This window comes from Ornithodoros turicata, chromosome 1 (genome assembly GCF_037126465.1).
Source record: "Ornithodoros turicata isolate Travis chromosome 1, ASM3712646v1, whole genome shotgun sequence".
Classification (NCBI taxonomy): Eukaryota; Metazoa; Arthropoda; class Arachnida; order Ixodida; family Argasidae; genus Ornithodoros; species Ornithodoros turicata.
This window is the reverse complement of record NC_088201.1, coordinates 84,802,480-84,825,881: the sequence shown is the minus strand read 5'-3', so window position 1 is coordinate 84,825,881 and position 23,402 is coordinate 84,802,480. Positions and strand designations below refer to the sequence as shown.

Here is a 23,402-nt window from a genome sequence, read left to right as displayed (position 1 = left end):
TATTATCGGTTTCCGAAACATATTCGAAAATCGTCCGAAGGTTTGGCTAGGGGAGTGAACGCGCCTCTTTCGTTTGGTCCGTTCTGCGAACTGACAACTCGTGCAGTATGACTTCTTGATGTCCATAAAATACAAAAGCCCCAACCGTGCTTGCGGCAGTCACTGACCGATCTGTCATACACACGACCTACTACATACAAACATTACATTACATACAGTACAAATTGAAAGAGTAGAAGCTTCTCAAGCAGGGGTGTCCTGGAAGGCTAGAACAGAGTCAGAGGAGATATTTAGGTCAGAACCCTGCTGCAGCTGCAGGGCACTCATTATAGAACCCTTGCTGTTGAATTCTTATTTTCCAGAAAAACAAAATATAAATCAGGTCAACGTACGGGGTCCGAATGGAAATTCCCGCAGAGGGAGCATGCCAATGAAAAAAAAAAAAAAAACAGAGAGAGAGAGAGAAAATGGAAAACTGTGAGGCGATCCAAAAAGTAGTTAAGAGTATCGAGTAGAAGATACCACAAAATGGATTTAAAATAGGGTACAAATACTCCACCGAAAAAGTATTGAGTAAGATAACAGGATAAAACAAATAACATTTAAAATGCAGTATCTTAACTACAATACTCTAAATACGTACAAGTATGCGTACGCTGTCGCTTTGCGTACATAAGGAAATAGCGTGGTGGTGCTGCGCAATGCGCAAAGCTCTGTTCGTGTCTTGAGCGTGCGCAGAACCACCAACGCTCTCCCTCGCGTACGCAAAGGCGATAGCGTACGATATACTAAAACTCAGTATTATTGCCTTCCGGTGTTGCTTTCCTGCAATGGACTCTTTATCCGTTCCTCTGCTCCAAACCATGTAGCACCCGGATTGGTTTGATCACATGACTTCCGCTTCCGTTGCTTTCGTCGAATAAGTCGAAGTGGTATCAACTGCTTGCAGTGTATCAGCAAAGTGGCCTTGGGCATAGTATCCTTCCGCTTACCTGGCAACCGTCTGCCGTAAGCGCAAGCAACACATAGGTGAAAGCGTGAATGCAACAGAGTGAGCCAGTCTTTGGAGCCAGTGTCGTTCTTGTCCCCTCACACGCCATGACTATAGTGTCGGAATTAACCGACTCGCTCGTATGAACGCTGTTTTGGAGTTTCGATATTTGAAATTGTCAGTAAGCCATTCGCTTTGATGTCGTTGAATTTGGCGGATAACGCGTCCACTTACTGATGCCACGGTAGCGGATTCGAACTCGTCCGAAGACGTCAGAAAATTGTTGGTACACATTTCATTGGCACGTCGTCCTCATGGAGGGACGTCAAAAACAAGGAACCGCAGGCTGAGATTTCGGCGTACATTAAAGGAGCATTAAAGTGGTATCTAACATGGCAAAAAACTGCTGTCATCTTGTAAAGCAGTGTGTGAAAAGCATTCCCCAAAAATATTTTTGTCCAAAGTTGTTTCACTGCGGCGCAATTCATTTGCAAAATCGCCCACCCACTCTCTCAGATCACCCACGCTAAGTGTGACGCTTGTGGTAGAGAGCCCCCTCATTCTGGCGCTCGTCTCCTAGTCCCTGCTAACTACATTTCATCTCGTCTGGACCACATCCATAAGATTAAGCTACCCCATTGTAACACCACTTCCTTTCTAAAATCATTCTTTCCTAAAATAATTAGTGGCTGGAATCTCTTGCCTGAACATGTTGCTTGTACACACGACCCTGCTGATTTTAAGGCTGCCCTCCTCCAATCCAGGGCTTCAGGTCCATCATGCTCTTCCCATGGTACACATGGTCTTCTTCCCTTATCAACTTGATATTTCATTTTTCACTTTTTGTAATACTTTTGTTACGCGTTTCTATTGTACTGTTCTTATGTGCTTCTCTCCACTCCGTTATGTAACACCCCCTAGGGGTCTTTAAGGTACTTAAATAAATAACTAAATAAATTCGTTGGTAGGAAAAATCATCTGCTACGAACATTGCGAGCGGTTTCTTGTTGACTTCTATCCTTTATATGATTTATATCACGTTTTCTAAAAAAAAAAAAAAGAAAGGATATATGCAGCCTGACCCAATAAGGTTGCAATCACAAGAGTAATATATCCGTGCCTTCTGTGCAATCTCAGAATTCACCGTAGCAGAAAGCAAGCGATGACGGCCAGTGCCGTGTATGCCAAAAGGAGTCTGGCCATTAGGAGGAGCCTAAAAAAGAGGCTCGACCTGTCAATCAAACTTAGGCGCATTTCATTGGTTACCGTTTTCCGTGGGAGCTGCCATGACACCAAATTTTCTCCAAGATGGAGGATGGTGCTTGGAACGGCGAACCGGAGATTTCGTGACAAAAAATTTTCACGGACTACTCTAATTTCATACTGTGAGTATATATCCTCATGTACGCATCTGCAAAATCAGCTTCAACTTTCGCTCCGCCATCATTATTTACGTGAAAATGGGATGTTTCGTCGCTAACGTTTGGCCAAGTTAAAATCGTGATGCCAGGAAAATACCAAGCAGGACGACCTTTATACGTAGGATTTTGCATTATATAATTGCATTTTATTTATACATACATCTTTGCTCCTTTTTGATTCAATGTACTTAAATTACGTGATATAAAACTTCATACCGGCTGTCGTCTGCTACGAAGAAGCGGTTGTACCGCCATCCTGGCCAATCACTTCTGCCAGCAACCATTTCTGCATTGCTCAGCCTTCCCAACATGCCTCTCTCCGTGCAGATGGCGTTGATAAAAGTGGGCGCAAAATCCGTCGTTTTGGTCTGTCACCAGTGATATCCGTTTCAATCCAAATCCATCAATTTTCTCCAAAAATGGTAGCGCCCAGTAAATAAGGGTGAAGTATAAGTACTGGATGGATGTAACAATAGACAATTGTATTTCGACCTGTGATTGGCTAGATACTTCAAAAAGTGGGTGGAGCCTCAGGTATAGGCAGGTCCCATTAATGGCCAGACTCCCTTCGGCATACACGGCACTGATGACGGCGGTACTGTGGCGCCACCTGTTAGCCACTGAACCAACTGTGCGGTGAAAACTGTCAGAGGTTGCACACTGTCGGGAAGCACTGGGGTTTCGCTGTACAAGACGTAGTTAATTTCGGACTGCACCACTCGTTCTTCCCGTGGTATCTGCGGTCCCAAAAAATCGTGGCTGTGTCGTTGACAGCCTTCAAACCCTCCGTTTCTGACATCACGCAGCCGGAGAACGCATGGCGTCTCCGAACCGGTAGCAGACGCTCCGGCCTGCGCGGTGTTGCTCACCTCGATCATGTGATCCCAGGACCAATGAGGAGCGTCCCTACCACTCGCGTCGCATAGTGACGCGCGTGACGGCGCTCATCACGTGTCTATCGTGAAGGCGAAGGAGGGTGTTTCGCGCACGGGTGGTTCAGGGAGCTATTGCAGGCGTCCCAATTTCGCTACGGTTGCACTAACTGTGGGAAAACTGTTTTCGGCCGCCTAACATTCCATTCCGACCAAAAACAGAAACAAAGTTGTGTGCCTCTAGACTGCTCCTTTAAAGAACCCTCGGATGAGCAAGAGTAGTCCACATAGCGGTGCAGAGCCACATCATCATCATCATCGTTGTTGTCGTCGCCATCGTCGTCGTCGTCACAATTCATTTTGAGAATATTGGAGCTTCCAAATGTGTCATTGTTTCGAGAGCCGCGGTCAATATGTTGACAAAACAACTCTGAACTCTTAAAAAGAAGAAGTAGCGAGAGAAAGGAACAAATGACCCTGCAGAAGAGGTTTCGCAGATTGTACGTGTTCATGCACTCAAATACACAGCGTAAACTTCTTTTTCGGGCAAGTATTTTTTTTCCTGCTCTTTAGTTATTTGCACTAACATTTGGCTTATATACGCTATTTGCCTTCTGGCATGCTACATACTTTCTGCGACGATCCATAATGACAACCTGCAGGCTTCCATCAGTCGCCTACTGCCATTAATCTCACTCGTTGTTTCATAGAATATGATATACAATATGCAGATTTTATAAAGAATTGCTATTCAGACTATACGTACTCCATATACGCACACCAGGAGAAATATCTACCAATTTAGAAAAGGTATTTTGGCTCCGAAATGACCCTCTGTCCGTTCTTAGACGCTGAATGGAACCCGTGAAGGCAGATATCAAATTTTGGTGCTTTGACTTAAAGAATTATAAAGAATTCAATATATTTTTATTTATTAAAAAGCGCGTTTTGAATGCCATGCTGCGGTACGGATAATCTACACCGTGCTGCGCTCGGATGAATAAAATGGCTTAAGTTACAGCAGAAGACGGAAAAAATAGATGTAGTAGAACAGAGTAAATCATTTTACACGTTTATTCGCTCAAAACAGGTGTATTCTTATAAAAACATCCTCTTCTATCCGGCAGACTGAAGCAAAGGGTGCAAGAAGAGCATTACTAAAGGTGTAATATAGACATACATTTTATCCAATGCATTTTATCCATGCATTTTATCCAATGTCGACCATTAAGGGTGTAAAGTGAGGTGTTGAAAGACGTGTTTACGTCTAATACACTTTTTTTTTTACAACCCCGTTGAACTGGGAATATGGTGTTAAAAATGCTGTTTTAGTTCATGAAAGAGAAATTACGCTGGTTTCACAGCTCCGCTCAGCAAGTAATCACATTATAGACGATAACCTGAGTTCAAAACACAGTATTTGACAGGGAAGAATGTTAGGAATTTAGCTGGTATCTTTGACTCTTAGAGGCGTACATGTTAATTGCAAAAACGCATTCCCGTCACCGTTAAGAAGGAGTATTTGCCAGGAACAACGCCGTCATAAAAGGTTATTTTCCATATAATATTCCCCTTTTAAGGGTGTTTTTGTTGTTACACGCCTGTTATAAGAGTGTTTTATGAGGAATGCACCTAATTAAAGGGTGTTTTAGAGAACACCCTTGATTCGGGTGTAAAGGCAACACCAAAAAAGGTGTGCGCCACGGGACAACCCATTTACACGAAAAATGTGTAAAAAAGCTTACTGTGAAGACTACTACTGAAGACCGTGCATCACTATGCGGTTGCTGTGCTTCCACAATGTACAATGTACAATATCGCATCATGTAGCATCCCTCTAACCGTTGTTTACGTTGTGAAAGCGGTTGTGAGAATGTTGAGAGATTATGTGTATTGTGAGAGCGAAGCCTTATTGACAGGGTCATTGTCATCTACATCCCCGCATATGCACGTTCCAACTCATTAAACACGTCTTCCTGGCCATCGAGTCATTTTCAACCTAACAATCAACCTGCATGTAAGAACATGAATAACTGATTTGGGCGGGAGTTTGCAGGAGTGAAGATCGTGAATAATAAATTTCAGTCAGGTTGCAGGAGAGTGGCTGTTTGCATAGCTCTACGGTAGGGTAATAAAATATGCAGTAAACGTTTGGAATGAGCCTCCTCTGTATTCAATACCTGAAACAGGAATCAGTAGACAGCTTCCTGTGTATCACGGCAATTAACTCATTCTTAAACAAATTGCTGTCATTCCATTTCTCTACTAGAATCGCAGGTCATTTCCCTGATTGCAAATTATAAACCCCACTCAACAGAGCAGTGTGCAGGACGACTGTGGCTTATTGAACGTCTTTCCTGTTATATAATCTTAGTCCACGAACGACCAGAGGAGTCAACCACGTGCACAAAACATATTAGCGACGCAATACCGCTACTAGAAATTTCAACCAAAATTATGTAAATGGATTGCTGCCAAATTGACAAACGCTACCATACTGTTGTCTTTGTCAGCTAAAAATAACCGAATACTTGTCAGTTACTGCTGCATCTCTATTTGAACATGCCTACGACGATGCTGTAGCTATGGAACATCAGGTCACCAGCATTGAATATAAAGCAAACAGCGTTTCTTCACCAATGCTTTGCTTCCCCAATGTTGCTTTGAGAGAAATGTCCGAATGAAATGTCCGGCTACAGAAAAAGACGTTTCCCATTGACTCTGAAGTTTTCATATGCCCGCTACAAGTCAATAGTCCCAGCTTCCCGCAGCATGTATACAGCTACATACGTAGACCATTTGTTCGCAAATAGAAGAAGACGCGTGGACATTGGTCATACTACGCACTTGAAGCCCTTCTGCTGTGTGGGTGCTAAGAGCGGCTTTGCTTGCCCCCTCGATGCGGCATAACGGAGAAGCCAAGACACTCACATGTCTTTCAACAGACATATGAAAGAAAATATTACCCCAGATTGTGCACCTTCCTGACGGCTCTCTGTGTGTTAAAAAGGGCTTTCATCTCGTAGCTAGGCTTTCGCTCGTTTCAGGTAAACACTATGTGGGCTAGAGGATGCATGTTGTGGTTGGAGGCCTCTCTATGCGGGGGCCTACAGCGTAGTAGGAAGTTGCCAAGGCGGTCTGTTTTCATTTTTCCTTCTTTCTTTCTTATTAATATTCTTATTATACTCTGAGGTGGTATTCTTAATACGTTAATAATAATAAAATGTATTTTTTCTCAGGTGGCCATTAACAACAACCTTCATGTTGGGTTAACCGCGGAAGAAAGACTATTGCAAGCAACGAACACAAACAGGGCCTTACATTATAAGTAGAACAGCTTAGGATATCACATCAGGTGGAAAACGTAATATTTATCAAGCTAAACGTTAGACGAAAACTAGTATAGTGTTGAACAAGTTCTGACATGCGGGAATTTGTCTACATCGTGGTTCTCATTATTTTTTTTATTTTATTCTGTGTTAACCCTTTTGAAGGCGAAACTGCTTCCTACATCCTCCTGATTAATCAATGTGAGATCGAGTCTCTGAACTCTGCCGGCGCCTGCTTAACAGTACGTTGACAACACGGTGACCGACGTGCTTCGTCTCAACTGCAGCCTTTAGTAAAGGGAAAGTCTGATAGTACACTGCGATATGTCACATTTACTACAAGAAAACATGTGAATGACCCACCACGACCTAGTTCTGCTCAAATTCATCCGGAACACATTTGGGGATGGAATATGCTTCCGATTTCCTAAAAGTCTCTGTAGATCGCTTTCTATAAGCTTTTCGAATTGGCCGGATCGGTCAGAAAATTACGAACTAGCGCTCAAGCTTCCTCACGAGACATCCTCCACCGAAGCAGAGCTCGCCGCCATCAATGAAGCCCTGAAACTTATATCAATGAGGCCCCCAAACAACTGGACTGTGCTTACGGACAGCAAGGCGGCGCTGCAAATATTATCTTCTCCTTGCTCCAAGATCGTCATAGACATCTGCTCCCTAGCCCTCACGACATTCAGTCATCTCACCGCCTCCGGCCACAGCGTGCGGCTTCAATGGGTCCCCAGCCACTTCGACCTGCCGGGAAATACCCGCGCTGACGCTGCGGCGAGAGGCGCGCACGGGGCAGCTGCCACCACTATGACCACCACCATTCCTCTCACTCCATCGGCCTGCCTGATACAGATCCACCGCCAGGCGTCTCTCAGCACCCTCGCGTTTAACTCAAACGCTGTAGCGGCAAACACGTTCCTCCACTCCATCGACCCGAGGACGTAACTCACCCTCTCCCAGCGGCTGTCGCGACAGGAGGAGTCGATCCTACATCGCCTACGCCTCGATGTTGCCCTGACCCCGCTGCTCCTCTGTAAGATTGATAGAGGGACGTCCGCGATGTGTCACTGCTGTGCTGCACCCGCCGACATATGCCATCTTTTGTTGCACTACAAGCGGTACGCCGGCCCCCGAGCCGTTCTCGCCACAAGTCTCACTTCCCTAGGCCACAGGGAACTTTCCCTGGCGACGCTGCGGGGACCCGTCCGGCACTCCAGACAGTGGGTAGTCATCCGAGCCCTCCTGCGCTACCTGAAGGACTCAGCAGCCTTTGAGCCGCCCCATCGTCCCCTGCCACGTTTTCTTTTCCTTTTTTGCTTCTTTTTTCTCTTTTGGGAATAGCAAGTCGGCCTTGGCCTGTCTGACCTTTCCCCCTTTCCTTTATCTTTAATAAACATATCCTCCCCCCCCCCCGGATCGGTCGCTTAGTTCGGACACGAACGACTCGCTGAAACTCCCTAACAGCGAGCTTTAGTACATCGGAAGGTGTTCACGATAACGGTCCCGAAAACATGATACGCCAATCGCTCGGTTTCTTTGAAGCGGGTGCCATAAAATAATTGTGCCGTGATGTTACACGTAAGGTTGGTCTGACTATAATATGACCACATGTTGCAGGTGCCCCAGGGTGGACTGCGGATAATTTCGACCACCTGGGGTTCTTTTGACCTGCGCCGGTAATCTCCGGTGCTGGAACGAATGTTTACCTCCCCCACATTGCTACCGTCCGCGGCCGGGTTCGAACCCGCGACCTTGAACTCGAAACCGAAACTATCGAACACGTCCTGATTCATTCTCGTGCATACGCTGAGGTGCCGCAAAATACCTTGGGCACTGCAGGCATTGTACGCAGGATGATCTCCTACATCCCGGAGGCCCTTTCAGTGAGAGATACTCCAAAACTCCCCCTCCTGGAAACTGGAGTACAGTTTATTTCCTCACGGGGTTTCTCACCAATCCTAGCAGTGACTTTCGACCGCCATCAATTCAACGTCTCATATCATCTTACCTCATCTTGGCTACGGTTGTGACGTTGCCCACATGAGTGAGGCCAAGTATGGCACTCGGGAATCGTCACTAGAGCGGTGGGCGGGTAAGTACATTCGTACCCACACCACACCCGTAGATGTGCCACCCTAAACGCCTGCGGACGCACTGCGGGTCCACCCGCAATTTCCCGCAACCTAGAGCAACCCTGATTACTTCTCGCAAATAGCAAAGGAGCGAAAGAAATCGAGAAGATGACACATTTCCATGAACGTGTGCTGTTTCGCTTAATGTTCGGTGTCGAATTTGCCAGCTATTTAAGAGAAAGCGACATGTGTTCCCGTGAAAGATCAAATGACCACGTGTTATGCAAACAAAGTTTACTTCTTTGGGTACTTTTCTCGACGAAACCTGGCAAAAATGTCAAAATTAATGAGTTAGGGTCGCAAAAGGTTAGTTGCGGAGGTGCGGGTAATGCGAGTTTGCCAGCATTATCTGCGCACGCATTGCAGCGCACCTGCATTTTACCTGCATCCCGCAGCAACATCGAATATATGCACGCAAATCGCACAACTGCGCGGGTATCTGGGGGTAACCGCGGGTGTACCCGCACCCACGCATGCCCGTAATAGTCACCACCACCGCCACCACCACCACCGCATTCGCACAACGTTCATGGGTTAAGGTGGAAGAAGAACTCTAGCTAAACTTGAAGCTCTCACGGGTTCTGTAGTTCTTATTCATGCGGTGAAACGTGTGTTTTGCATGGCCAGATCAGTGCCAATTGCACTCCGATAACAAGTTGCAGCTGAACTGAACGCTTTAGAAGTGAATGGCTGCTCCACTGGTTATTAGTGACTTTTAGTGCATCGTACACTATCGCCTTTACTCACGTAAGGGATAGCCTTGGTGGTTCTCCGCACTGCGCGGAACTCTATGTTTTGCGCGTGCGCAGAACTACCAACGCTATCCTTTCCGTGCGCAAAAGCGCTAGCGTACGATACACTAAAACACACTACTGTCGTTAATGGGGACGATAGATACGTTCGACTGTGCGGCGAATACTGCGTAACGGCGAACCTTGTTACAGAAAAATCGGATTATCTTTGCCGCGTCATGAAGATATCCTTGCCGATAGGGCTATGGGAAATGTTTTCACGATATTAGATTTGAAACAAGCGCATCACCAGTTTCGCATAGATGGGAAATAAAAGAACTGCTGACAGTCAACACACGCAACCGTTTCCGTCGGTTGTCATACGCTATGCGAGTGCACCATTAGAGAGTTTTAGTTCATCGTACGCTATCGCCTTTGCGTACCTAAGAGATAGCGTGGTGGTTCTGCGCAGTGTGCGAAGTATGCTTTGCGCGTGCGCAGAACCATCAACGCTATCTCTTACGTACGCAAAAGTGATAGCGTACAATGCACTAAATCTCACTATTATGTTTCAAAAGGTGACAGATTAAATGTTGTCTGGGATACCAAGAAGTGTTTATTGAAGTGTTACATTGACAAAGCATTTATTGCAAATATTATGAGACCGTGATGAAAAATACGAATTCTTCTCCTCGTCATCCATTAAGTACTTGGAACAGATTAGTAAGGGATTATATCCAGTATGGGATCAAGTTAAAGCTATTGTGGAGGCGCCGTCTCCCAGTAATGTTTCGACCATCAGGTCTTTTCTGGGCTGTGAATTTTAATGGCAAGTTCTTGCCTAACCTCTCCAACGGAGCTTGAACCGTTACACATGCTGTTGAGAAAGTAACGCAGATGGAAATGGAAGTTCGAATGTCAAAGTAATTTTGCACTGGCCCCCTACTCTGTATCTGCTGGGAGCAGCATACGCTAACTTAGCTCCACGCGTCACTTCGCTTGATTCTCTCTCCACATTTATTTTCTATGCACATTTCTTTTCTACGTAAATAAAGTGTAATACCAAGACACCCGGCAGTAGGATTCCTCTATGAGAATGTCTAACGAACAACAAGGTTTAAGATATGCCATTATCCACCTACGGTCATGGAAAAGAAGATTGAAAGAACATTGTGAAATTTTGCATATGTTTTGAAAGATGCTCTCTGCAACATCGCTGCACTTACGAATATCAAGGACTATAGGGGACAACAAAAGATGATGATGACACGAGGAGAATTTGTATGGAGTGACTTCAGTTTGGCGTACTTCTGTGATGACGAATACTTTGCTTGAAAGAAGGGACGAGGCGTCTCGCGGAAAGAAAATTAGGGTGTGCTCGCGACATGACAAAACGTAAGGAACTTAAAACCGAATCAGGGCCCTGAACTTGAACTCTCACATAGCGAGCGTTATCGTTATTTTTCAAGGAACTGTAAAGTGAAATATAAACCACCACGTAGAACTTGGCTGTGTGATCGCACAGAAAAGTCAACCCCTCTCAGTTCTTCATGCTTTTCGTACTAATTAATTTCGAAATCTTCAAGAAACTGAAAGGTGGCGATCTTCTACGTTCGCCGAGGACAAAGTGGGAGCCGGCCTCGGATTGGCGGGCAGTTACCACTCAATATTGATGAACTACGTCACGCATTTGAGACAGGTCACTAAATACCATTTGACCTGTTTTAGAGCTGTTGTTTAGACCAACAACAGCACCTCTTCAGAAGTTCGGTGTACTGTTAACGGTTGTAACCTGTAAACCGTGATAAATATCTGTGCGATCTGCGCCATCTGTTGGCCTTTCTCGAAAACGGCGTCTATGCCGCCTCCTCGCCGCTCTCTGCAAAACCTCGCATCCAGGCGATTTATACGGATGTATACGGATGAAAGGATTTATACGTTCTTGTGCTCCGGGATACACAAACCGTGCACCTTCGATGATGAAGCGCGCACTGCACTCGAGACAACCGCGACGACCTCGCCTGGATGGCTCGCCTAGTTGCTTGAGATGGTGCAATAGATGGTGCACGAGTCGTCTCAGGGTTGGCGCGTCTGGGAGCCCGCAAGGTGTGCCTGGCGCAGTAATCTTTGAAGTTCGATTGCTGAAAAAATGATCAATGTACAGCACAGGTATTACGTATCTCAGGGGTCTCCAACACGCGGCCAGCGGGTCTCCCGCAACGAAAGAGAGAGAGAGAGAGAAAGAAAGAAAGGAATGGAAAGACGAGAAAACTATCGCAGTAAGAGAGAGAGAGAAAAAAGAAGCTAGTAGACGCCATGGGCAATCGTGGGCCTGTGGAAAGCCCTTTAGTTCTTGGATAATGTCGAATGACATCATACACAGACCCACTTAAAATAATACACTTCACACGGGAGCTCTCTTGACTACAATACACCGGAGCTTTGCCGCGGCCACCGAACGCTTCCTCGGAAGGACCGAGCGGTCGAAGGTCGTCCTATAGTTTCGGAATTCGCAGGCGTCAAAACGTCTCTTCCATAGTCACGTGTTGAACCGGTGGACGTCGGTTTGCGATCTGCAGTGTTTCCATGTCTGTGCGACCGACTACAAAAAATCACAAGGATTATGGCCTGCTCGAAGCCACATCTGAAGCGTAGAGTAGGAGAAGCGTACCTTCCAAGAGCAGTGAGAGGTAAAGTATCTGTTCGCGGATATAAACAACGTACCGGAATGCCTGGTGTGCCAAAAAAATGTTGCTGTTGCGCAAGAGTACAATCTCCGACGTCATTACAAAGCGCTTCACAAAGGACAGTACGCGGAATTTACTGGACAGATCCGGTGAACGAAAGGTGATGCGGCTCAAATTGGCAGCCACAAGACAAACGGACATTTTTCGTAAACAAAGAAAGTGAGGTCGCCGTTGAAGCAAGCTTCGCCCTGTTGTAGTTGATCGCAAAAGCGTCAAAACCCTTAAGGTCCTTTTATCAGGAACTGTGTCATTCGTGCAGCTGAAATTGTGTGCCCAACCGCAAAAGATTCTTTTGAGAAGATTAGCTCTGCGAATACTGTCGCTAGGCGGGTTGAGGACATGGGTGCATATCTGGAAATGCAGCTGCGCGATATTTAGAAAAATGTTGGTGCATATTCCTTAGCACTTGACGAATCCACGGACATAAACGATATTGCTCACTGCGTGGTGTTCATCCGCGGTGTCACGCACGACTTTTACATGTACGAGGAACTGTTTTTATCTGCTTCCTCTGAAAGGGACAACGATGGGGAATGACCTGTGGAGGGCGGTAAAATATCGCATCGAAGCAGCAGGTTTTAAGTGGGAGAATTTCGCGTCACTAGCGACTGATAGAGCTCCTTCAATAGTTGGTCGCGATCTAGGCCTGGTAGCCCGTCTTAAAGGAACGGTTGCAGAGGAAGGCGTGCCCACGAACCTTCCAGCAATTCACTGTATCCTACATTACGAGGCATTGTGCTGCTGCGTAGTTAAGTTTAAGCACGTCATGGACGTTGTCGTCAAGACCGTTAACTTCATTCGGTCGAGAGGCTTGAATCATCGTCTGTTTGCCGATTTCCTTCAGAACTTGGATGCCACGTACAAAGACCTGCCTTATCACACACAGGTCAGATGGTTCAGCAGGGGGAAAGTACTTCAACGTTTCTTCGACCTTCGAGATGAAATCAAGGAATTTCTTCACAACAAGGGGAAAGAATTCCTTGAAATGGCCAACCCCGAATGGTTGCGTGACCTGGCGTTTTTCGTCGATAACTAACCACCTAAACATTCTTAATATGGGCCTGCAGGGGAAAGCTCGCTTGATCACAGAGATGTACGACAGCGTCAAAGGTTTCGTGAGAAAGTTGGAACTTTGTGAGAAACAGCTAACGTCGAAGGATCTCCTCCACTTTCCTTGTCTAAAAGCCGTTGACTGCAAGAACGAGGAAACGCTTTGCACATACTCGTCGGCAGTGTCGGTGCTGCGGCGTGAGTTCATGTCAACGTTTCATGACTTTGAGATCCTCGACGCGATGTTTAAACTGTTCGCCGACCCCTTTTCAGGTCTTCCAGAAGATGTTAAGCTCGAGCTCCAACTGGAACTGATAGATCTCCAGTGCAATTCCACATTGCGACAAAAGTTTGAAGAAATCGGCGCTCCTGAGTTCTAAAAATATGGTTTTTAGCAGAAAGCGGATTTTTCGCCACTAAAAACTGTGCTTTATGCGCATAGAAAGGCAAAAAAGGCAGACAAGACACTTATTCCCTAGCAAAGGAATCTAGAAATACTGCGATATAACTTTCGTGTGATATAATTCTACAAGTAGGATGCAGCCAAATCCTGTCTCTAAAGTCGTATGCACCTCTTCTGTGGTAATAGCTGACATAAAATAAGCTGCTCAACCTTAGTTCATAAACTAATCATTGACGTTATAGTTAGCGCTACGGAAATTTCAACAAACATCGTTTGCGAAAGCATATTTACTTCCCCAATAGAAGCAACTACAGGTATCATGGTAATCCATACGCAAACTTCCATTACGACAGCAAAGATAAAAGAGGTTAAGAGCCACAGCAACTCCAAGGGGACGTGAGATCTTTGAAACTCTCAGCTGTCTCCTTGTTGAATGCATAACAGGGGTAAGTACCCAGTATCATTTGTAGTTTTCCCAAGTGAAATTCTGCCTCGTGTCACTCAGAATTATTTTGTACGCAGAGAATGATCTCTCGGCGGCGATCACGAGCAATCCATACTTGTACGAACATTTGTGGTCGTGATGCATGCCGTCGGGAACAGCCGAACTGTCACCAGCTGCAAGGGCACCCAATGTCTTGATACCAGGATTTCTTTGCAGGTTTACTATCCAGGATTACTTTCCAGGAATACTTGTTGCACACTTTGACAAACCTCAAGTGCTCGACGTATATGATTTCCATCAGTTTAAAAGGCGCCGTAGATAGTGTTGCCCAGTCGCTCCAGCTGCTTTATGCTGTCGTCCAAGAGCATACTCAGTGAAGTGTGCGCTGGGAAAGCGGACTTCAGCTTCAACTGTTCTTCATGAGAAAGCCTCCTGGGCAGATCTAACGAAGGCAACTTCGTCAAGTGAGGATCTACAGACAACACTTTGTACAACTATAAACTGCGAAGCAAAGTACCGTACCGCTTCCAGGCATGGTTTTTTTAATTCTGTGTTAGCGCCGCGAATCAACTGTGGCTATGAGCGGCGTACAGATGTGGACAGATGGAGAGAGGACAGTAGGAAGGAGTGGGGGACAGGTGGGTTAGTATGCGTCCTGGGCCGACATCAGGGGGAACTGTGCCGACATTCGTCTGGAAAGTCTTCGGAAAACCCTGGGAAAACATCAGACAGCACAGCTGATGGTATGATTCGAACCCACCGCCTCCCTGTCTTCAGCACGACCTTGGCTAACACCAACCAGCGGGACGCCTTTTTGGAGCAAAGAAAAAGCAAACATCCAAGAAAAAAAAACAGAGCGCGAAAGAAAACAGTATGCAAAACTCAGCGCTTATCAATAGAGTGATCACTCAACTGATTTCCCGCTCATCGTTAAAAGGACCAGTGCACTTGGTACTAGACAGACTGTATAGAACATGGGGGAGACAGAGTTTTGTTTGTGAGTGATAAATTCGGCGCATCTGGCGATGGAACGGTGCGGTATTAAATACCATAGTGGTGAAAGCAGTGGCGTAAAAACGATTGTTGAACCACCGGCACTCAAGGAGAATGCGGAATTAGTGAGGAACTAGAGCACAATCCGCGTTGCTTGAATGTAACAAAATGCAAGCAGTAAACAGAGACTACGCTACTCTCGGTGTTGTCTCTCTGTGTCTGTCCGAGAAAACACTACGTGCTTTGCAACGTACACGCTGCCAAGAATTGTGTCAGTCTGTGACGTTGAGATCAGCTTAGTAGGCACGCACAGCGTCGTGAACGATTCATTGTAAATTAAGTTCATGATGTTAAGCATTATGAGAGAAAGAAAGCCACATTTTGCGAATTAACGGTCCCTTGAGCACCTGAACAGCTATACGAATACTGCAGAAGCCGCGGAAGTAAAGTTGTGTTCTACGTTAGAAAGGCACCGCGGCGTAAATACACAACAACTGTGAGTTTGAGTTTGATTATAGAAAAACCCAACAACCGTCTTGACTTTTCTGTTGTTGAGTAAGAGAGAATGTGCGACCTACATTTCGCCTGGTATAGAGGAGAAAACCGGAAAGAATTTCCCGTTTTCCATTGTACTCTTGCATGGTACGTTGACCAGTTCATACAGATAATCAGCTGTGTAGTGAAAATTATTGGTCTCCAGAGCTGTATATTCTAACGCGGAGGCTAAGTTCCAGAGATTACTTCACACTCCACAGTTGGGGAGCATGTCAACATTGACCGACCCGATCGCACCGCGCCTCGATAAGTAGTGAGGATATCATTACCACTGAAGCTTCCACTTATGACTAGCATGAACCCCACGACACCAAGGAAGTCACCGTTGTGACTTTTCAGCACGCGCGAAGTGCACAGAGTACGGCCCGGGCATTTTTTTAGCAGCTGCATTTTTTTAGCAGCAGCTTAACGTCATGAGTAAGAACTTGCAGGAGCTGAATTTTGCGTAAGTCACGATGGACAGATTCATGTGTCCTCCGAAATAAACAGTCTATGTTCACAAGATAGCTCTTCTGCTATTGAGCTTTATTTCTGCTCGAAACGGACAGTGCTGGAGAAGCGAGAGTTCATTGTTGAAAGAAAGTAGGTCCAACAGTGTAGTTATTCGCTTACAACGCTGCGAGACGTTTTATGGCGGTAATGAGAACAAAGCATTGTGATTTCCTGATGTGAACCGGCGCGTTGTAGAGAGCAGCCGTTCCCGGAGTGTTCTAGTCAGACGGCATCACATGAGTTTTCAGACGTCACGGTCGTTAGGAAAGCCTGTATCTAGGTGAAGTCCGTTTTCTATCTAACGCTACTAGAAGCCAACGGCTAAGGTCAATTATGATACTGGCGTTACTTGCTGGATTGGGCTACAATGACAATATGTGTTATTAACTTACACTTTTGGCTCACGTTTTTTATCGTCTCCGATACGTGCTGCGTCGTTTTTTGAACTGCGATGTTGGAATACAATCGGCTGGTTGGTAAACAAAACCGTTCGTAACTCTTTTTAGCAACCGCGTTTTCAGACACTTACTTCTGAAATAATCATAAACGCTGGAAAGATTCGAACATTTGCCAGGAGGAGTACAAAATTAGGACTACCCTGGGACACATATTCGCACAAAAAGGACCAGTGCAGCGCGCAATCCTGGTGTGCAACAGAGCCTTCAATCTTGTGGGTCAGAGAACCTCCTTCCCTCGGCTACAGTATGGGACATCCTGTCAGCCGCGCAATAGTGAGGCGCTCGCCTTCTGTTTTCTTCCTTCTTGTGGTTGTATTTGGCGCCACCCGTCTCGCATCTGATGCAGAGCACTCTATACCTTGCTTTCGCACTGTAGCAGACGACTGCTGGCAGACAATAACATACGCACATGATATGCAAGTTTGCATTATTGCAAACTAATTTGAAAGCTTTTTTCGAATGCACGTCGATGCGATGTAGTTGACGGTTTTCATAATTTTTTTCATAAAATTGAAGAGTGCTTCTCAGAATTACCGAGCGTCTTGTCATGAATTTGCTTGTATTTTTTTTTCTGTGTAGGATTTGATGAAAAAAAGAAAATGGTAAATAAATAAAAATAACAAACGAAACAGCCCAGCGAGCGGTGCGGAGACAGGAGTCAACCGTAAATCATCCATTCCGAATTCAATGTGAGCCCATGACAGCGGTAACACTTATCCGCAAGACAGAAGACACCTACAGCCCTTCTAAGGAGACTCAGCGCCATCCTCAACCGCTTTGCGTTGGCCCTCGCATGAATTATTCACGATGCCACCCGTCGCGTAAATGGACTCGCCAACATACTGCGGGCGGTAGCTTACCCCGACAGGAAGGGCAAACTTGGAATGCACACAGAACAAACTTTGCCAGCTTTTTTCATTTTCCCCGTCCTATTTGCGTTTCGTCACTTTCGGATTCTTTGTTTCCTACTCCTGCATCACTTTCGTGTGATTCTAAACCAAATAAAGTGTTTCTGTGTCGTCGTCTTTGCTTTATCTCAATAAAGATCTGCCACGTCGTTCGTAGCCCGAGATAAAATATTAGCCTTTTAAACGTAAACGCGTGTTTCTTCTGGTCCTTACTACGATCACTTTTGTCTCTGCGACTGTTTGACTTTTGGATTCTCAAGCTCTCTCTCTCTATAAAATAGAATTCCTCAGCTGAATTGAATTGGAGATCCCTACGCCATGCGAGGCGTCTACCGCGACCTTGTTTGTGTTTTCCTCGGCAGAAACTAGTGCACTTGTACTAAATACAGAGATACAAATATCCCTCGTGTCGACTTGTTTCGAAAGTGTCGACTTGACCCGCAATGCAGAATATGGGACAGCCTCGAAACTGAAATTTCCCTGCTGGTGCATATATTCCCGCATGTCCCATACTCTGCAATGGAGAATATGGGACAGCCTCAAAACAAATTCCACTGGTCATGCATGAATATATTCTTGTTTGTCCATTTGTAAGAAAAAGAAAAAGAGGAGAAACTTAATTCGTCTCCCGACGTGTTCTGCTACTCCTAACATAAATTCTGCCCCCCCCCCAAAAAAAAGAACAAAAAAGTACTACTTTACTACCTCTCAAGTGCTCTGTTCGCAAGCTCACCATTCAAAATACGATGGGAACCCAGAGACAGGGGAAAGAAAACACGAAACATACACGATCTCAGTCGTCCATCGTATTATCATGTACCAGCTCGCCTGTGCCCTTGCACTTGTTCCGTCACTATTCCCAAGTTCGGTATTCACATTCACATGTTCACTACTTAAGAGTTCACTATTCACGTGTTCTCTATAGGTTAGGTTATTCACAATAGTATATTCACAGTTATCCCAAGATCATGCACAGAGAAGACTAGAAGGACGTATCCATCCCAGAGCCCTGAACAAATTTCACACGCGCCGCCAAGGCAACATCCTACGTGTTAGGTGCCAAAAGTCCCAGCACCTACACTATATCGAAGACCCTGCTGTCCACTCGATCAAGTGTAGCTTTCAGGGTAGCTCTTTGTGATGCATACCTAGTGGAGTGCATTAGAATATGCTCACTATCCTCTACCGTTACGCAAACCGAACAATTCGATGAGTTGGCCCTTTCCAACTTTATGGAGAAAATGACGGCCATAAGGCACATTCAGCCGAAACCGGTGTAAAAATGTCTCAATAGAGTGCAGTAACGTAGACGGAACACAGAACTTTAGCTCCGGTTGTATGTGATCTAGCAGCGACGAATCACTCTGCAATTGTACCCATCGCCGTCTGCACGTTTCCTGCGACAATGATAATTCGGGGCTTTACGTTGCGAGACAACTGTAATCATGAGCGACGCCACAGTGGTCGGGTCTGTGGATTAATTTTGACACCTGAGAGTTCTTTAAAGGGACCGAAAAGTGAAAAATAACCACCATATTTTTGCCCACTGTCGTGCACAGCATCGTTGTTTGATAAGACACAGAAAGCATTACTTCTCAATTCGGCATATTTTTTACGTATAAATATTTTGAAGATTGCCGGAACATGGACGGTGCTGCCAGCGAACGGCGACAAAGAGCAACTTGGGTTTCGGGTCCAGGGCTCCCAGGGATTGGTCAACCCTTACCACGTGAGAGTTAATTTTGTAGAGAACAAAGTTGACGCACATTATCTTACAGCTAAACGCCATTTTAAAAATGATGCTCACTTCCATAGCTTTTACGTTAATAAAGCATTCAGCTACTTCGCCGCTACGAGCTACGATCCGCCGCGCCATCTGCAAGGCCATCTGTGTTATCGCGTTTATTGTTTACGTCGTGGGTGGTCATGTTGGTTGCGCGAAGCAGAAACCAGAAAGGATAAGTGAATGACATGTTCGTGACTGTTGTGTCGATTATTCGAGAGACCTACATATGCCCGGTGTAGTTTTGGTGTTCGGGGATGCAAAAATCATGTTCGTTCACCATCGGCGGCGGGCGTTTTCTACCACAAGGTTCTACAGGAGAGTGCGCGAAAACGAATGTGGTTCGAAACACTCGGCTATTAGATGTAGCAGTCGTGTCGTGTGTGCTGAGCTCATTTTGCTGCCGGTGACTACGAAGATGCCGTAGAAGGCGAATTGCGAAGACGTCCGAAGCACACTGATGTTCAGTAACTAGTGAGTTTGCTTCACCGAGGTGACGAGTTCAACACAACGTCTTAGGTATGTACAGGCGCAACACATGTATAAATTATAATATAGCGATGACGTATTCCATTTAACTTATGTTATCCTACTTGTCCCGTACTCAACATTGTCAACATCAACAAATTTATTTTTAGGGGCCTTCCAGTGTTGAAGTGGCGCAAGACTGCTTCGTGTGTGTGTGATTCAGGCACTCAAGTTGACATGACAGAAATAGCTGAAAGCAGGTATGCAAAGTCTACAGATGGAAGCACTAGATTTGTTACGTGTTGCAGACTTTGTGACATTTTTTGGAGTCTTTGGACAGGTGCAGAACATTAGTATGACGTCAACAATAGGAGAAGAAACCGATGAGAGTTACTAGCTTGTTTGAAGGGTACAAGAATACTTCCTGTTGAGATGTTGTTATGACTAAGGAACACTAATTAATTTTCTAGAGATGCATCCTCTACACTTGAATGCCCAATGAAACAGCAAAAGTTCATTGTCTTTGAAGCCCCACTACTGGAATTGTTCAATGTGTGTCAGAGCTGCAGTGAGCCATGCAAGGTTACCACGTCATATTGGTCCTAAATTTGCAGAGTTCCCCTATCTGGGACGCAACTGTCATTTCTCCTTATTGCTCTTCCGATCCCACCTTCTCAGAGGTTAATGTGGTTCACCATACACTGCATGGGCACTGCCTTTTTCTACTCATGCTTTCGGTTCTTGTTCTGTTGAATAAATCTTTACTTGAGTTTGCAGCCATCACGCTGGCTACTGTGTTTGCCCCTCATCTATATTGATGTGCTATAACGGTATAGCACATCAACATGCCAACAACAACCAAACAACCTTGCCTAAAAAAATTTGGCCTTGCCCTTGCCCTTTTGCCATAACCTTGCCTAGTCCTACTTTTGGATGGACAGGTCATTGTTTGATCTGCAGCATTATTGTTCCTGTAATCTTTTCACCAAGAGAGAATACAACAGTGAACAAATGGTAAAATATAACTAGCTTGTTAAATTCAAAAGCGAAAGAAGAAACTGTTTGTTAAAGAAGAAACTGTGTTGTTTATGTTTATTTTGTTGCAGGTTTCACAGCTCTATCAAGTACGTCGAAACATTAGAGGGCAGGAAGCCCTACTCTGTTTCCTAAATCTCTGGACAATAAAAAAGAAAGATATAGTTTGAGTTGTGACAAAATGTTGCTTCTGCTCTTATATTATATTTCAATTAAATGTTACGATGCATTTGTCATGCACACTGAAGCCAGTTGCAGTTTACGGGGCTGTTAAAAGTACTTTACAAAAGTACATCTCAATTACAGTAACAGAGAACTTATGGAATAAATTATTTAGCCATTTTGGAGTATTATGAACACCAATGGTGCATGGTTAACTTTGAACCCAGATCAAGGGTTAATAATACCTGAAGTCAGCCCTCAAGTCCTCCTTTACAAATGTTAGTTGGTGACGAGATAATGAATCAATTACAAGTACTCCGTTTAGCAAAACAGAGTCAACTAAGTGTAAATCCCAATCTTGGTTCCAATATTAATTGACATTTGGAAACGTGGTCACTAAGAAGTATACTAAAAGGTTCTGAACACAGTTCAACTGAATGACACTGATTAAAATTATCTTACTTACTCCTCATATATACAATTGAGACATGAGTATAACCTACAAATACATCTATGCCCACAGGTTACTCAACCCTCCAGGAACAAACTAGTAATTATAATATGCTGTGACAGCAAAGAAAAAGCAATGAGAAAAACTTGCACCAAGCAAGAAATGAAAATATGCTGACATCAACATTTCTACAAGTCTGCGCACTGAGGGGAAAGCATCCCTAATAGCATGCACGACGCAGATCGAGATCCAGTGGAGTACTTTCTATTTTATGTTCTCGGAGCACCCCATATCCTTCTTGTGAATGGCCGACAGGTGGTATAACGAAATTTCCTGCAGAAATAAGGGTTTTACATCCAGTTTGCCGTTCAAGTAGCGCGTAAAGACCACACGGCGCTGCCGTGTATGTTGCCATGCTCTTCGGTTTCTCGGATGTATGTAAAAGACACTTGCAGTACTTCGGTGTCAAGGCACAGTATTTCGAAATATTCGTTAGTTCTGATGCAGTTGTCTGTCTGCTTTTCACACGCATTCTCTACCTCCCGGCAGCAAAAACCGTAGTATCCATCCGTAGTATCCGTCGGTTTGCATTTCACACATGAACACCTGCACGACGAAAAAACAACGCTTGTTTCGGCTTACACAAGTGCTTCTCCCTGATACATGGAAATTTCACAAAGCAGTCCATGTTCACGGCACGGTGAGCTACTGCTGAGGACGAATGTGACTCCGATTAATTTCTGGACGAGGAATCTTCTGCTGCGAAGAACACACTTTCCAGCACGCCAACGCACGAACAGCAGTTCTGTGTGAGCGACAGCTATCGAATGTGGAATTCCAGCGCACTCATGTTCAAGAGGGTCGACATTCTCGACGTAGAAAGTGGTCACAAATGCCCACAGCCATTTCCGTTTTCGCCGGATTAGCGCCCGGAAGTGCGCGTATTACATGCGTCCTCGACAGATGGCGCGGGGTCATGCAATTGTTGACAGACTGCTCGGTTTCCTACTAGGTCCCTGGACATCCGATTATGGAAAATTCGATTACAGAAAAACTACAGCGATTTCAGCGGAGTTCTTTGATATTTGAACTTTTGAAGGTTCAAACTTTTCGCTGAACATAAAGTTTCGATAGGTTTATATTCACTTTTCGGTCCCTTTAACGAGCGCCGAAATCTCGAAACACGGCACACCGTATTTAACGGCCTTCGCGGAAGACGGCGTGTCTGAGCAACTTGTGTCCTTCCATCGTCTCTGCCACAATGACTTTAATAAAGGTGTAACATCTGACTTTGCGTATATCACCGGATGTATCGTTCAAGATAGGTGTTCTATGTCCGCTAGTTCCTCTGCAGCTTGATTCCCTTCTGTACCCTTCTTCCCTTCTTATTTTTCTTTGTTTTTTAATAGCAGGCCGGCTCTTTGCCTGGCTAAACTTTCCTTTCTTTAAACATCTACCCCCCCCCCCCCACACACACACACACACATGTCCAGGAATCCACTGCAAAATTACTTCGTGGCCGGCAACTCTACATTGTTTGTATTCATTGAGTATTTGACGAACTGTTGGTGTCATACAGCCATTTCCCAAGAACGAAAGCATGGCTTGGAGTCCAGCTTTTCAATCGCTGTATACCACCCACTCGGCAAGTGACTGTTGTGCAGCTACGTACTCTATTGCCAGCTGGATGGCTACCAACTCTGCTGTTGTTGCAGATGTTTTGTGCGACAGTCGTGCCATTCGCTCTTTCTTGTGCAGTGGAACCACAAAAGCAGATGCTGAGCACGACGCCGTCGTCGATCCGTCAGTGAAAATTGTGGTGCTGATACAGTGACGCTCCATCATAGATAAACAATGCTGTCTCAGCACTGCAGTGGGCAAAGTGGACTTGGGGTGGTACGGAGATGCAAATCTGGGGTAGCTCTAGAGTCCACGGGGGATGCTGTGTCACTCTTGGCGGCTGTGTT

The 23,402-nt window shown here is 45.3% G+C and overlaps 2 protein-coding genes across 2 annotated transcripts in view; one reads left to right on the top strand and one right to left on the bottom strand.

Annotated features, from left to right (window-relative positions):
- LOC135378441 (G-protein coupled receptor dmsr-1-like) overlaps positions 1 to 23,402 on the bottom strand; it is a 455,353-nt gene that overhangs the window by 368,660 nt on the left and 63,291 nt on the right. The window lies entirely within an intron of this gene.
- On the top strand, positions 12,759 to 13,268 carry LOC135377895 (general transcription factor II-I repeat domain-containing protein 2B-like). Its single transcript, XM_064610634.1, has one exon. The coding sequence runs from the start codon at positions 12,759 to 12,761 to the stop codon at positions 13,266 to 13,268; it is 510 nt and encodes a 169-aa protein (XP_064466704.1).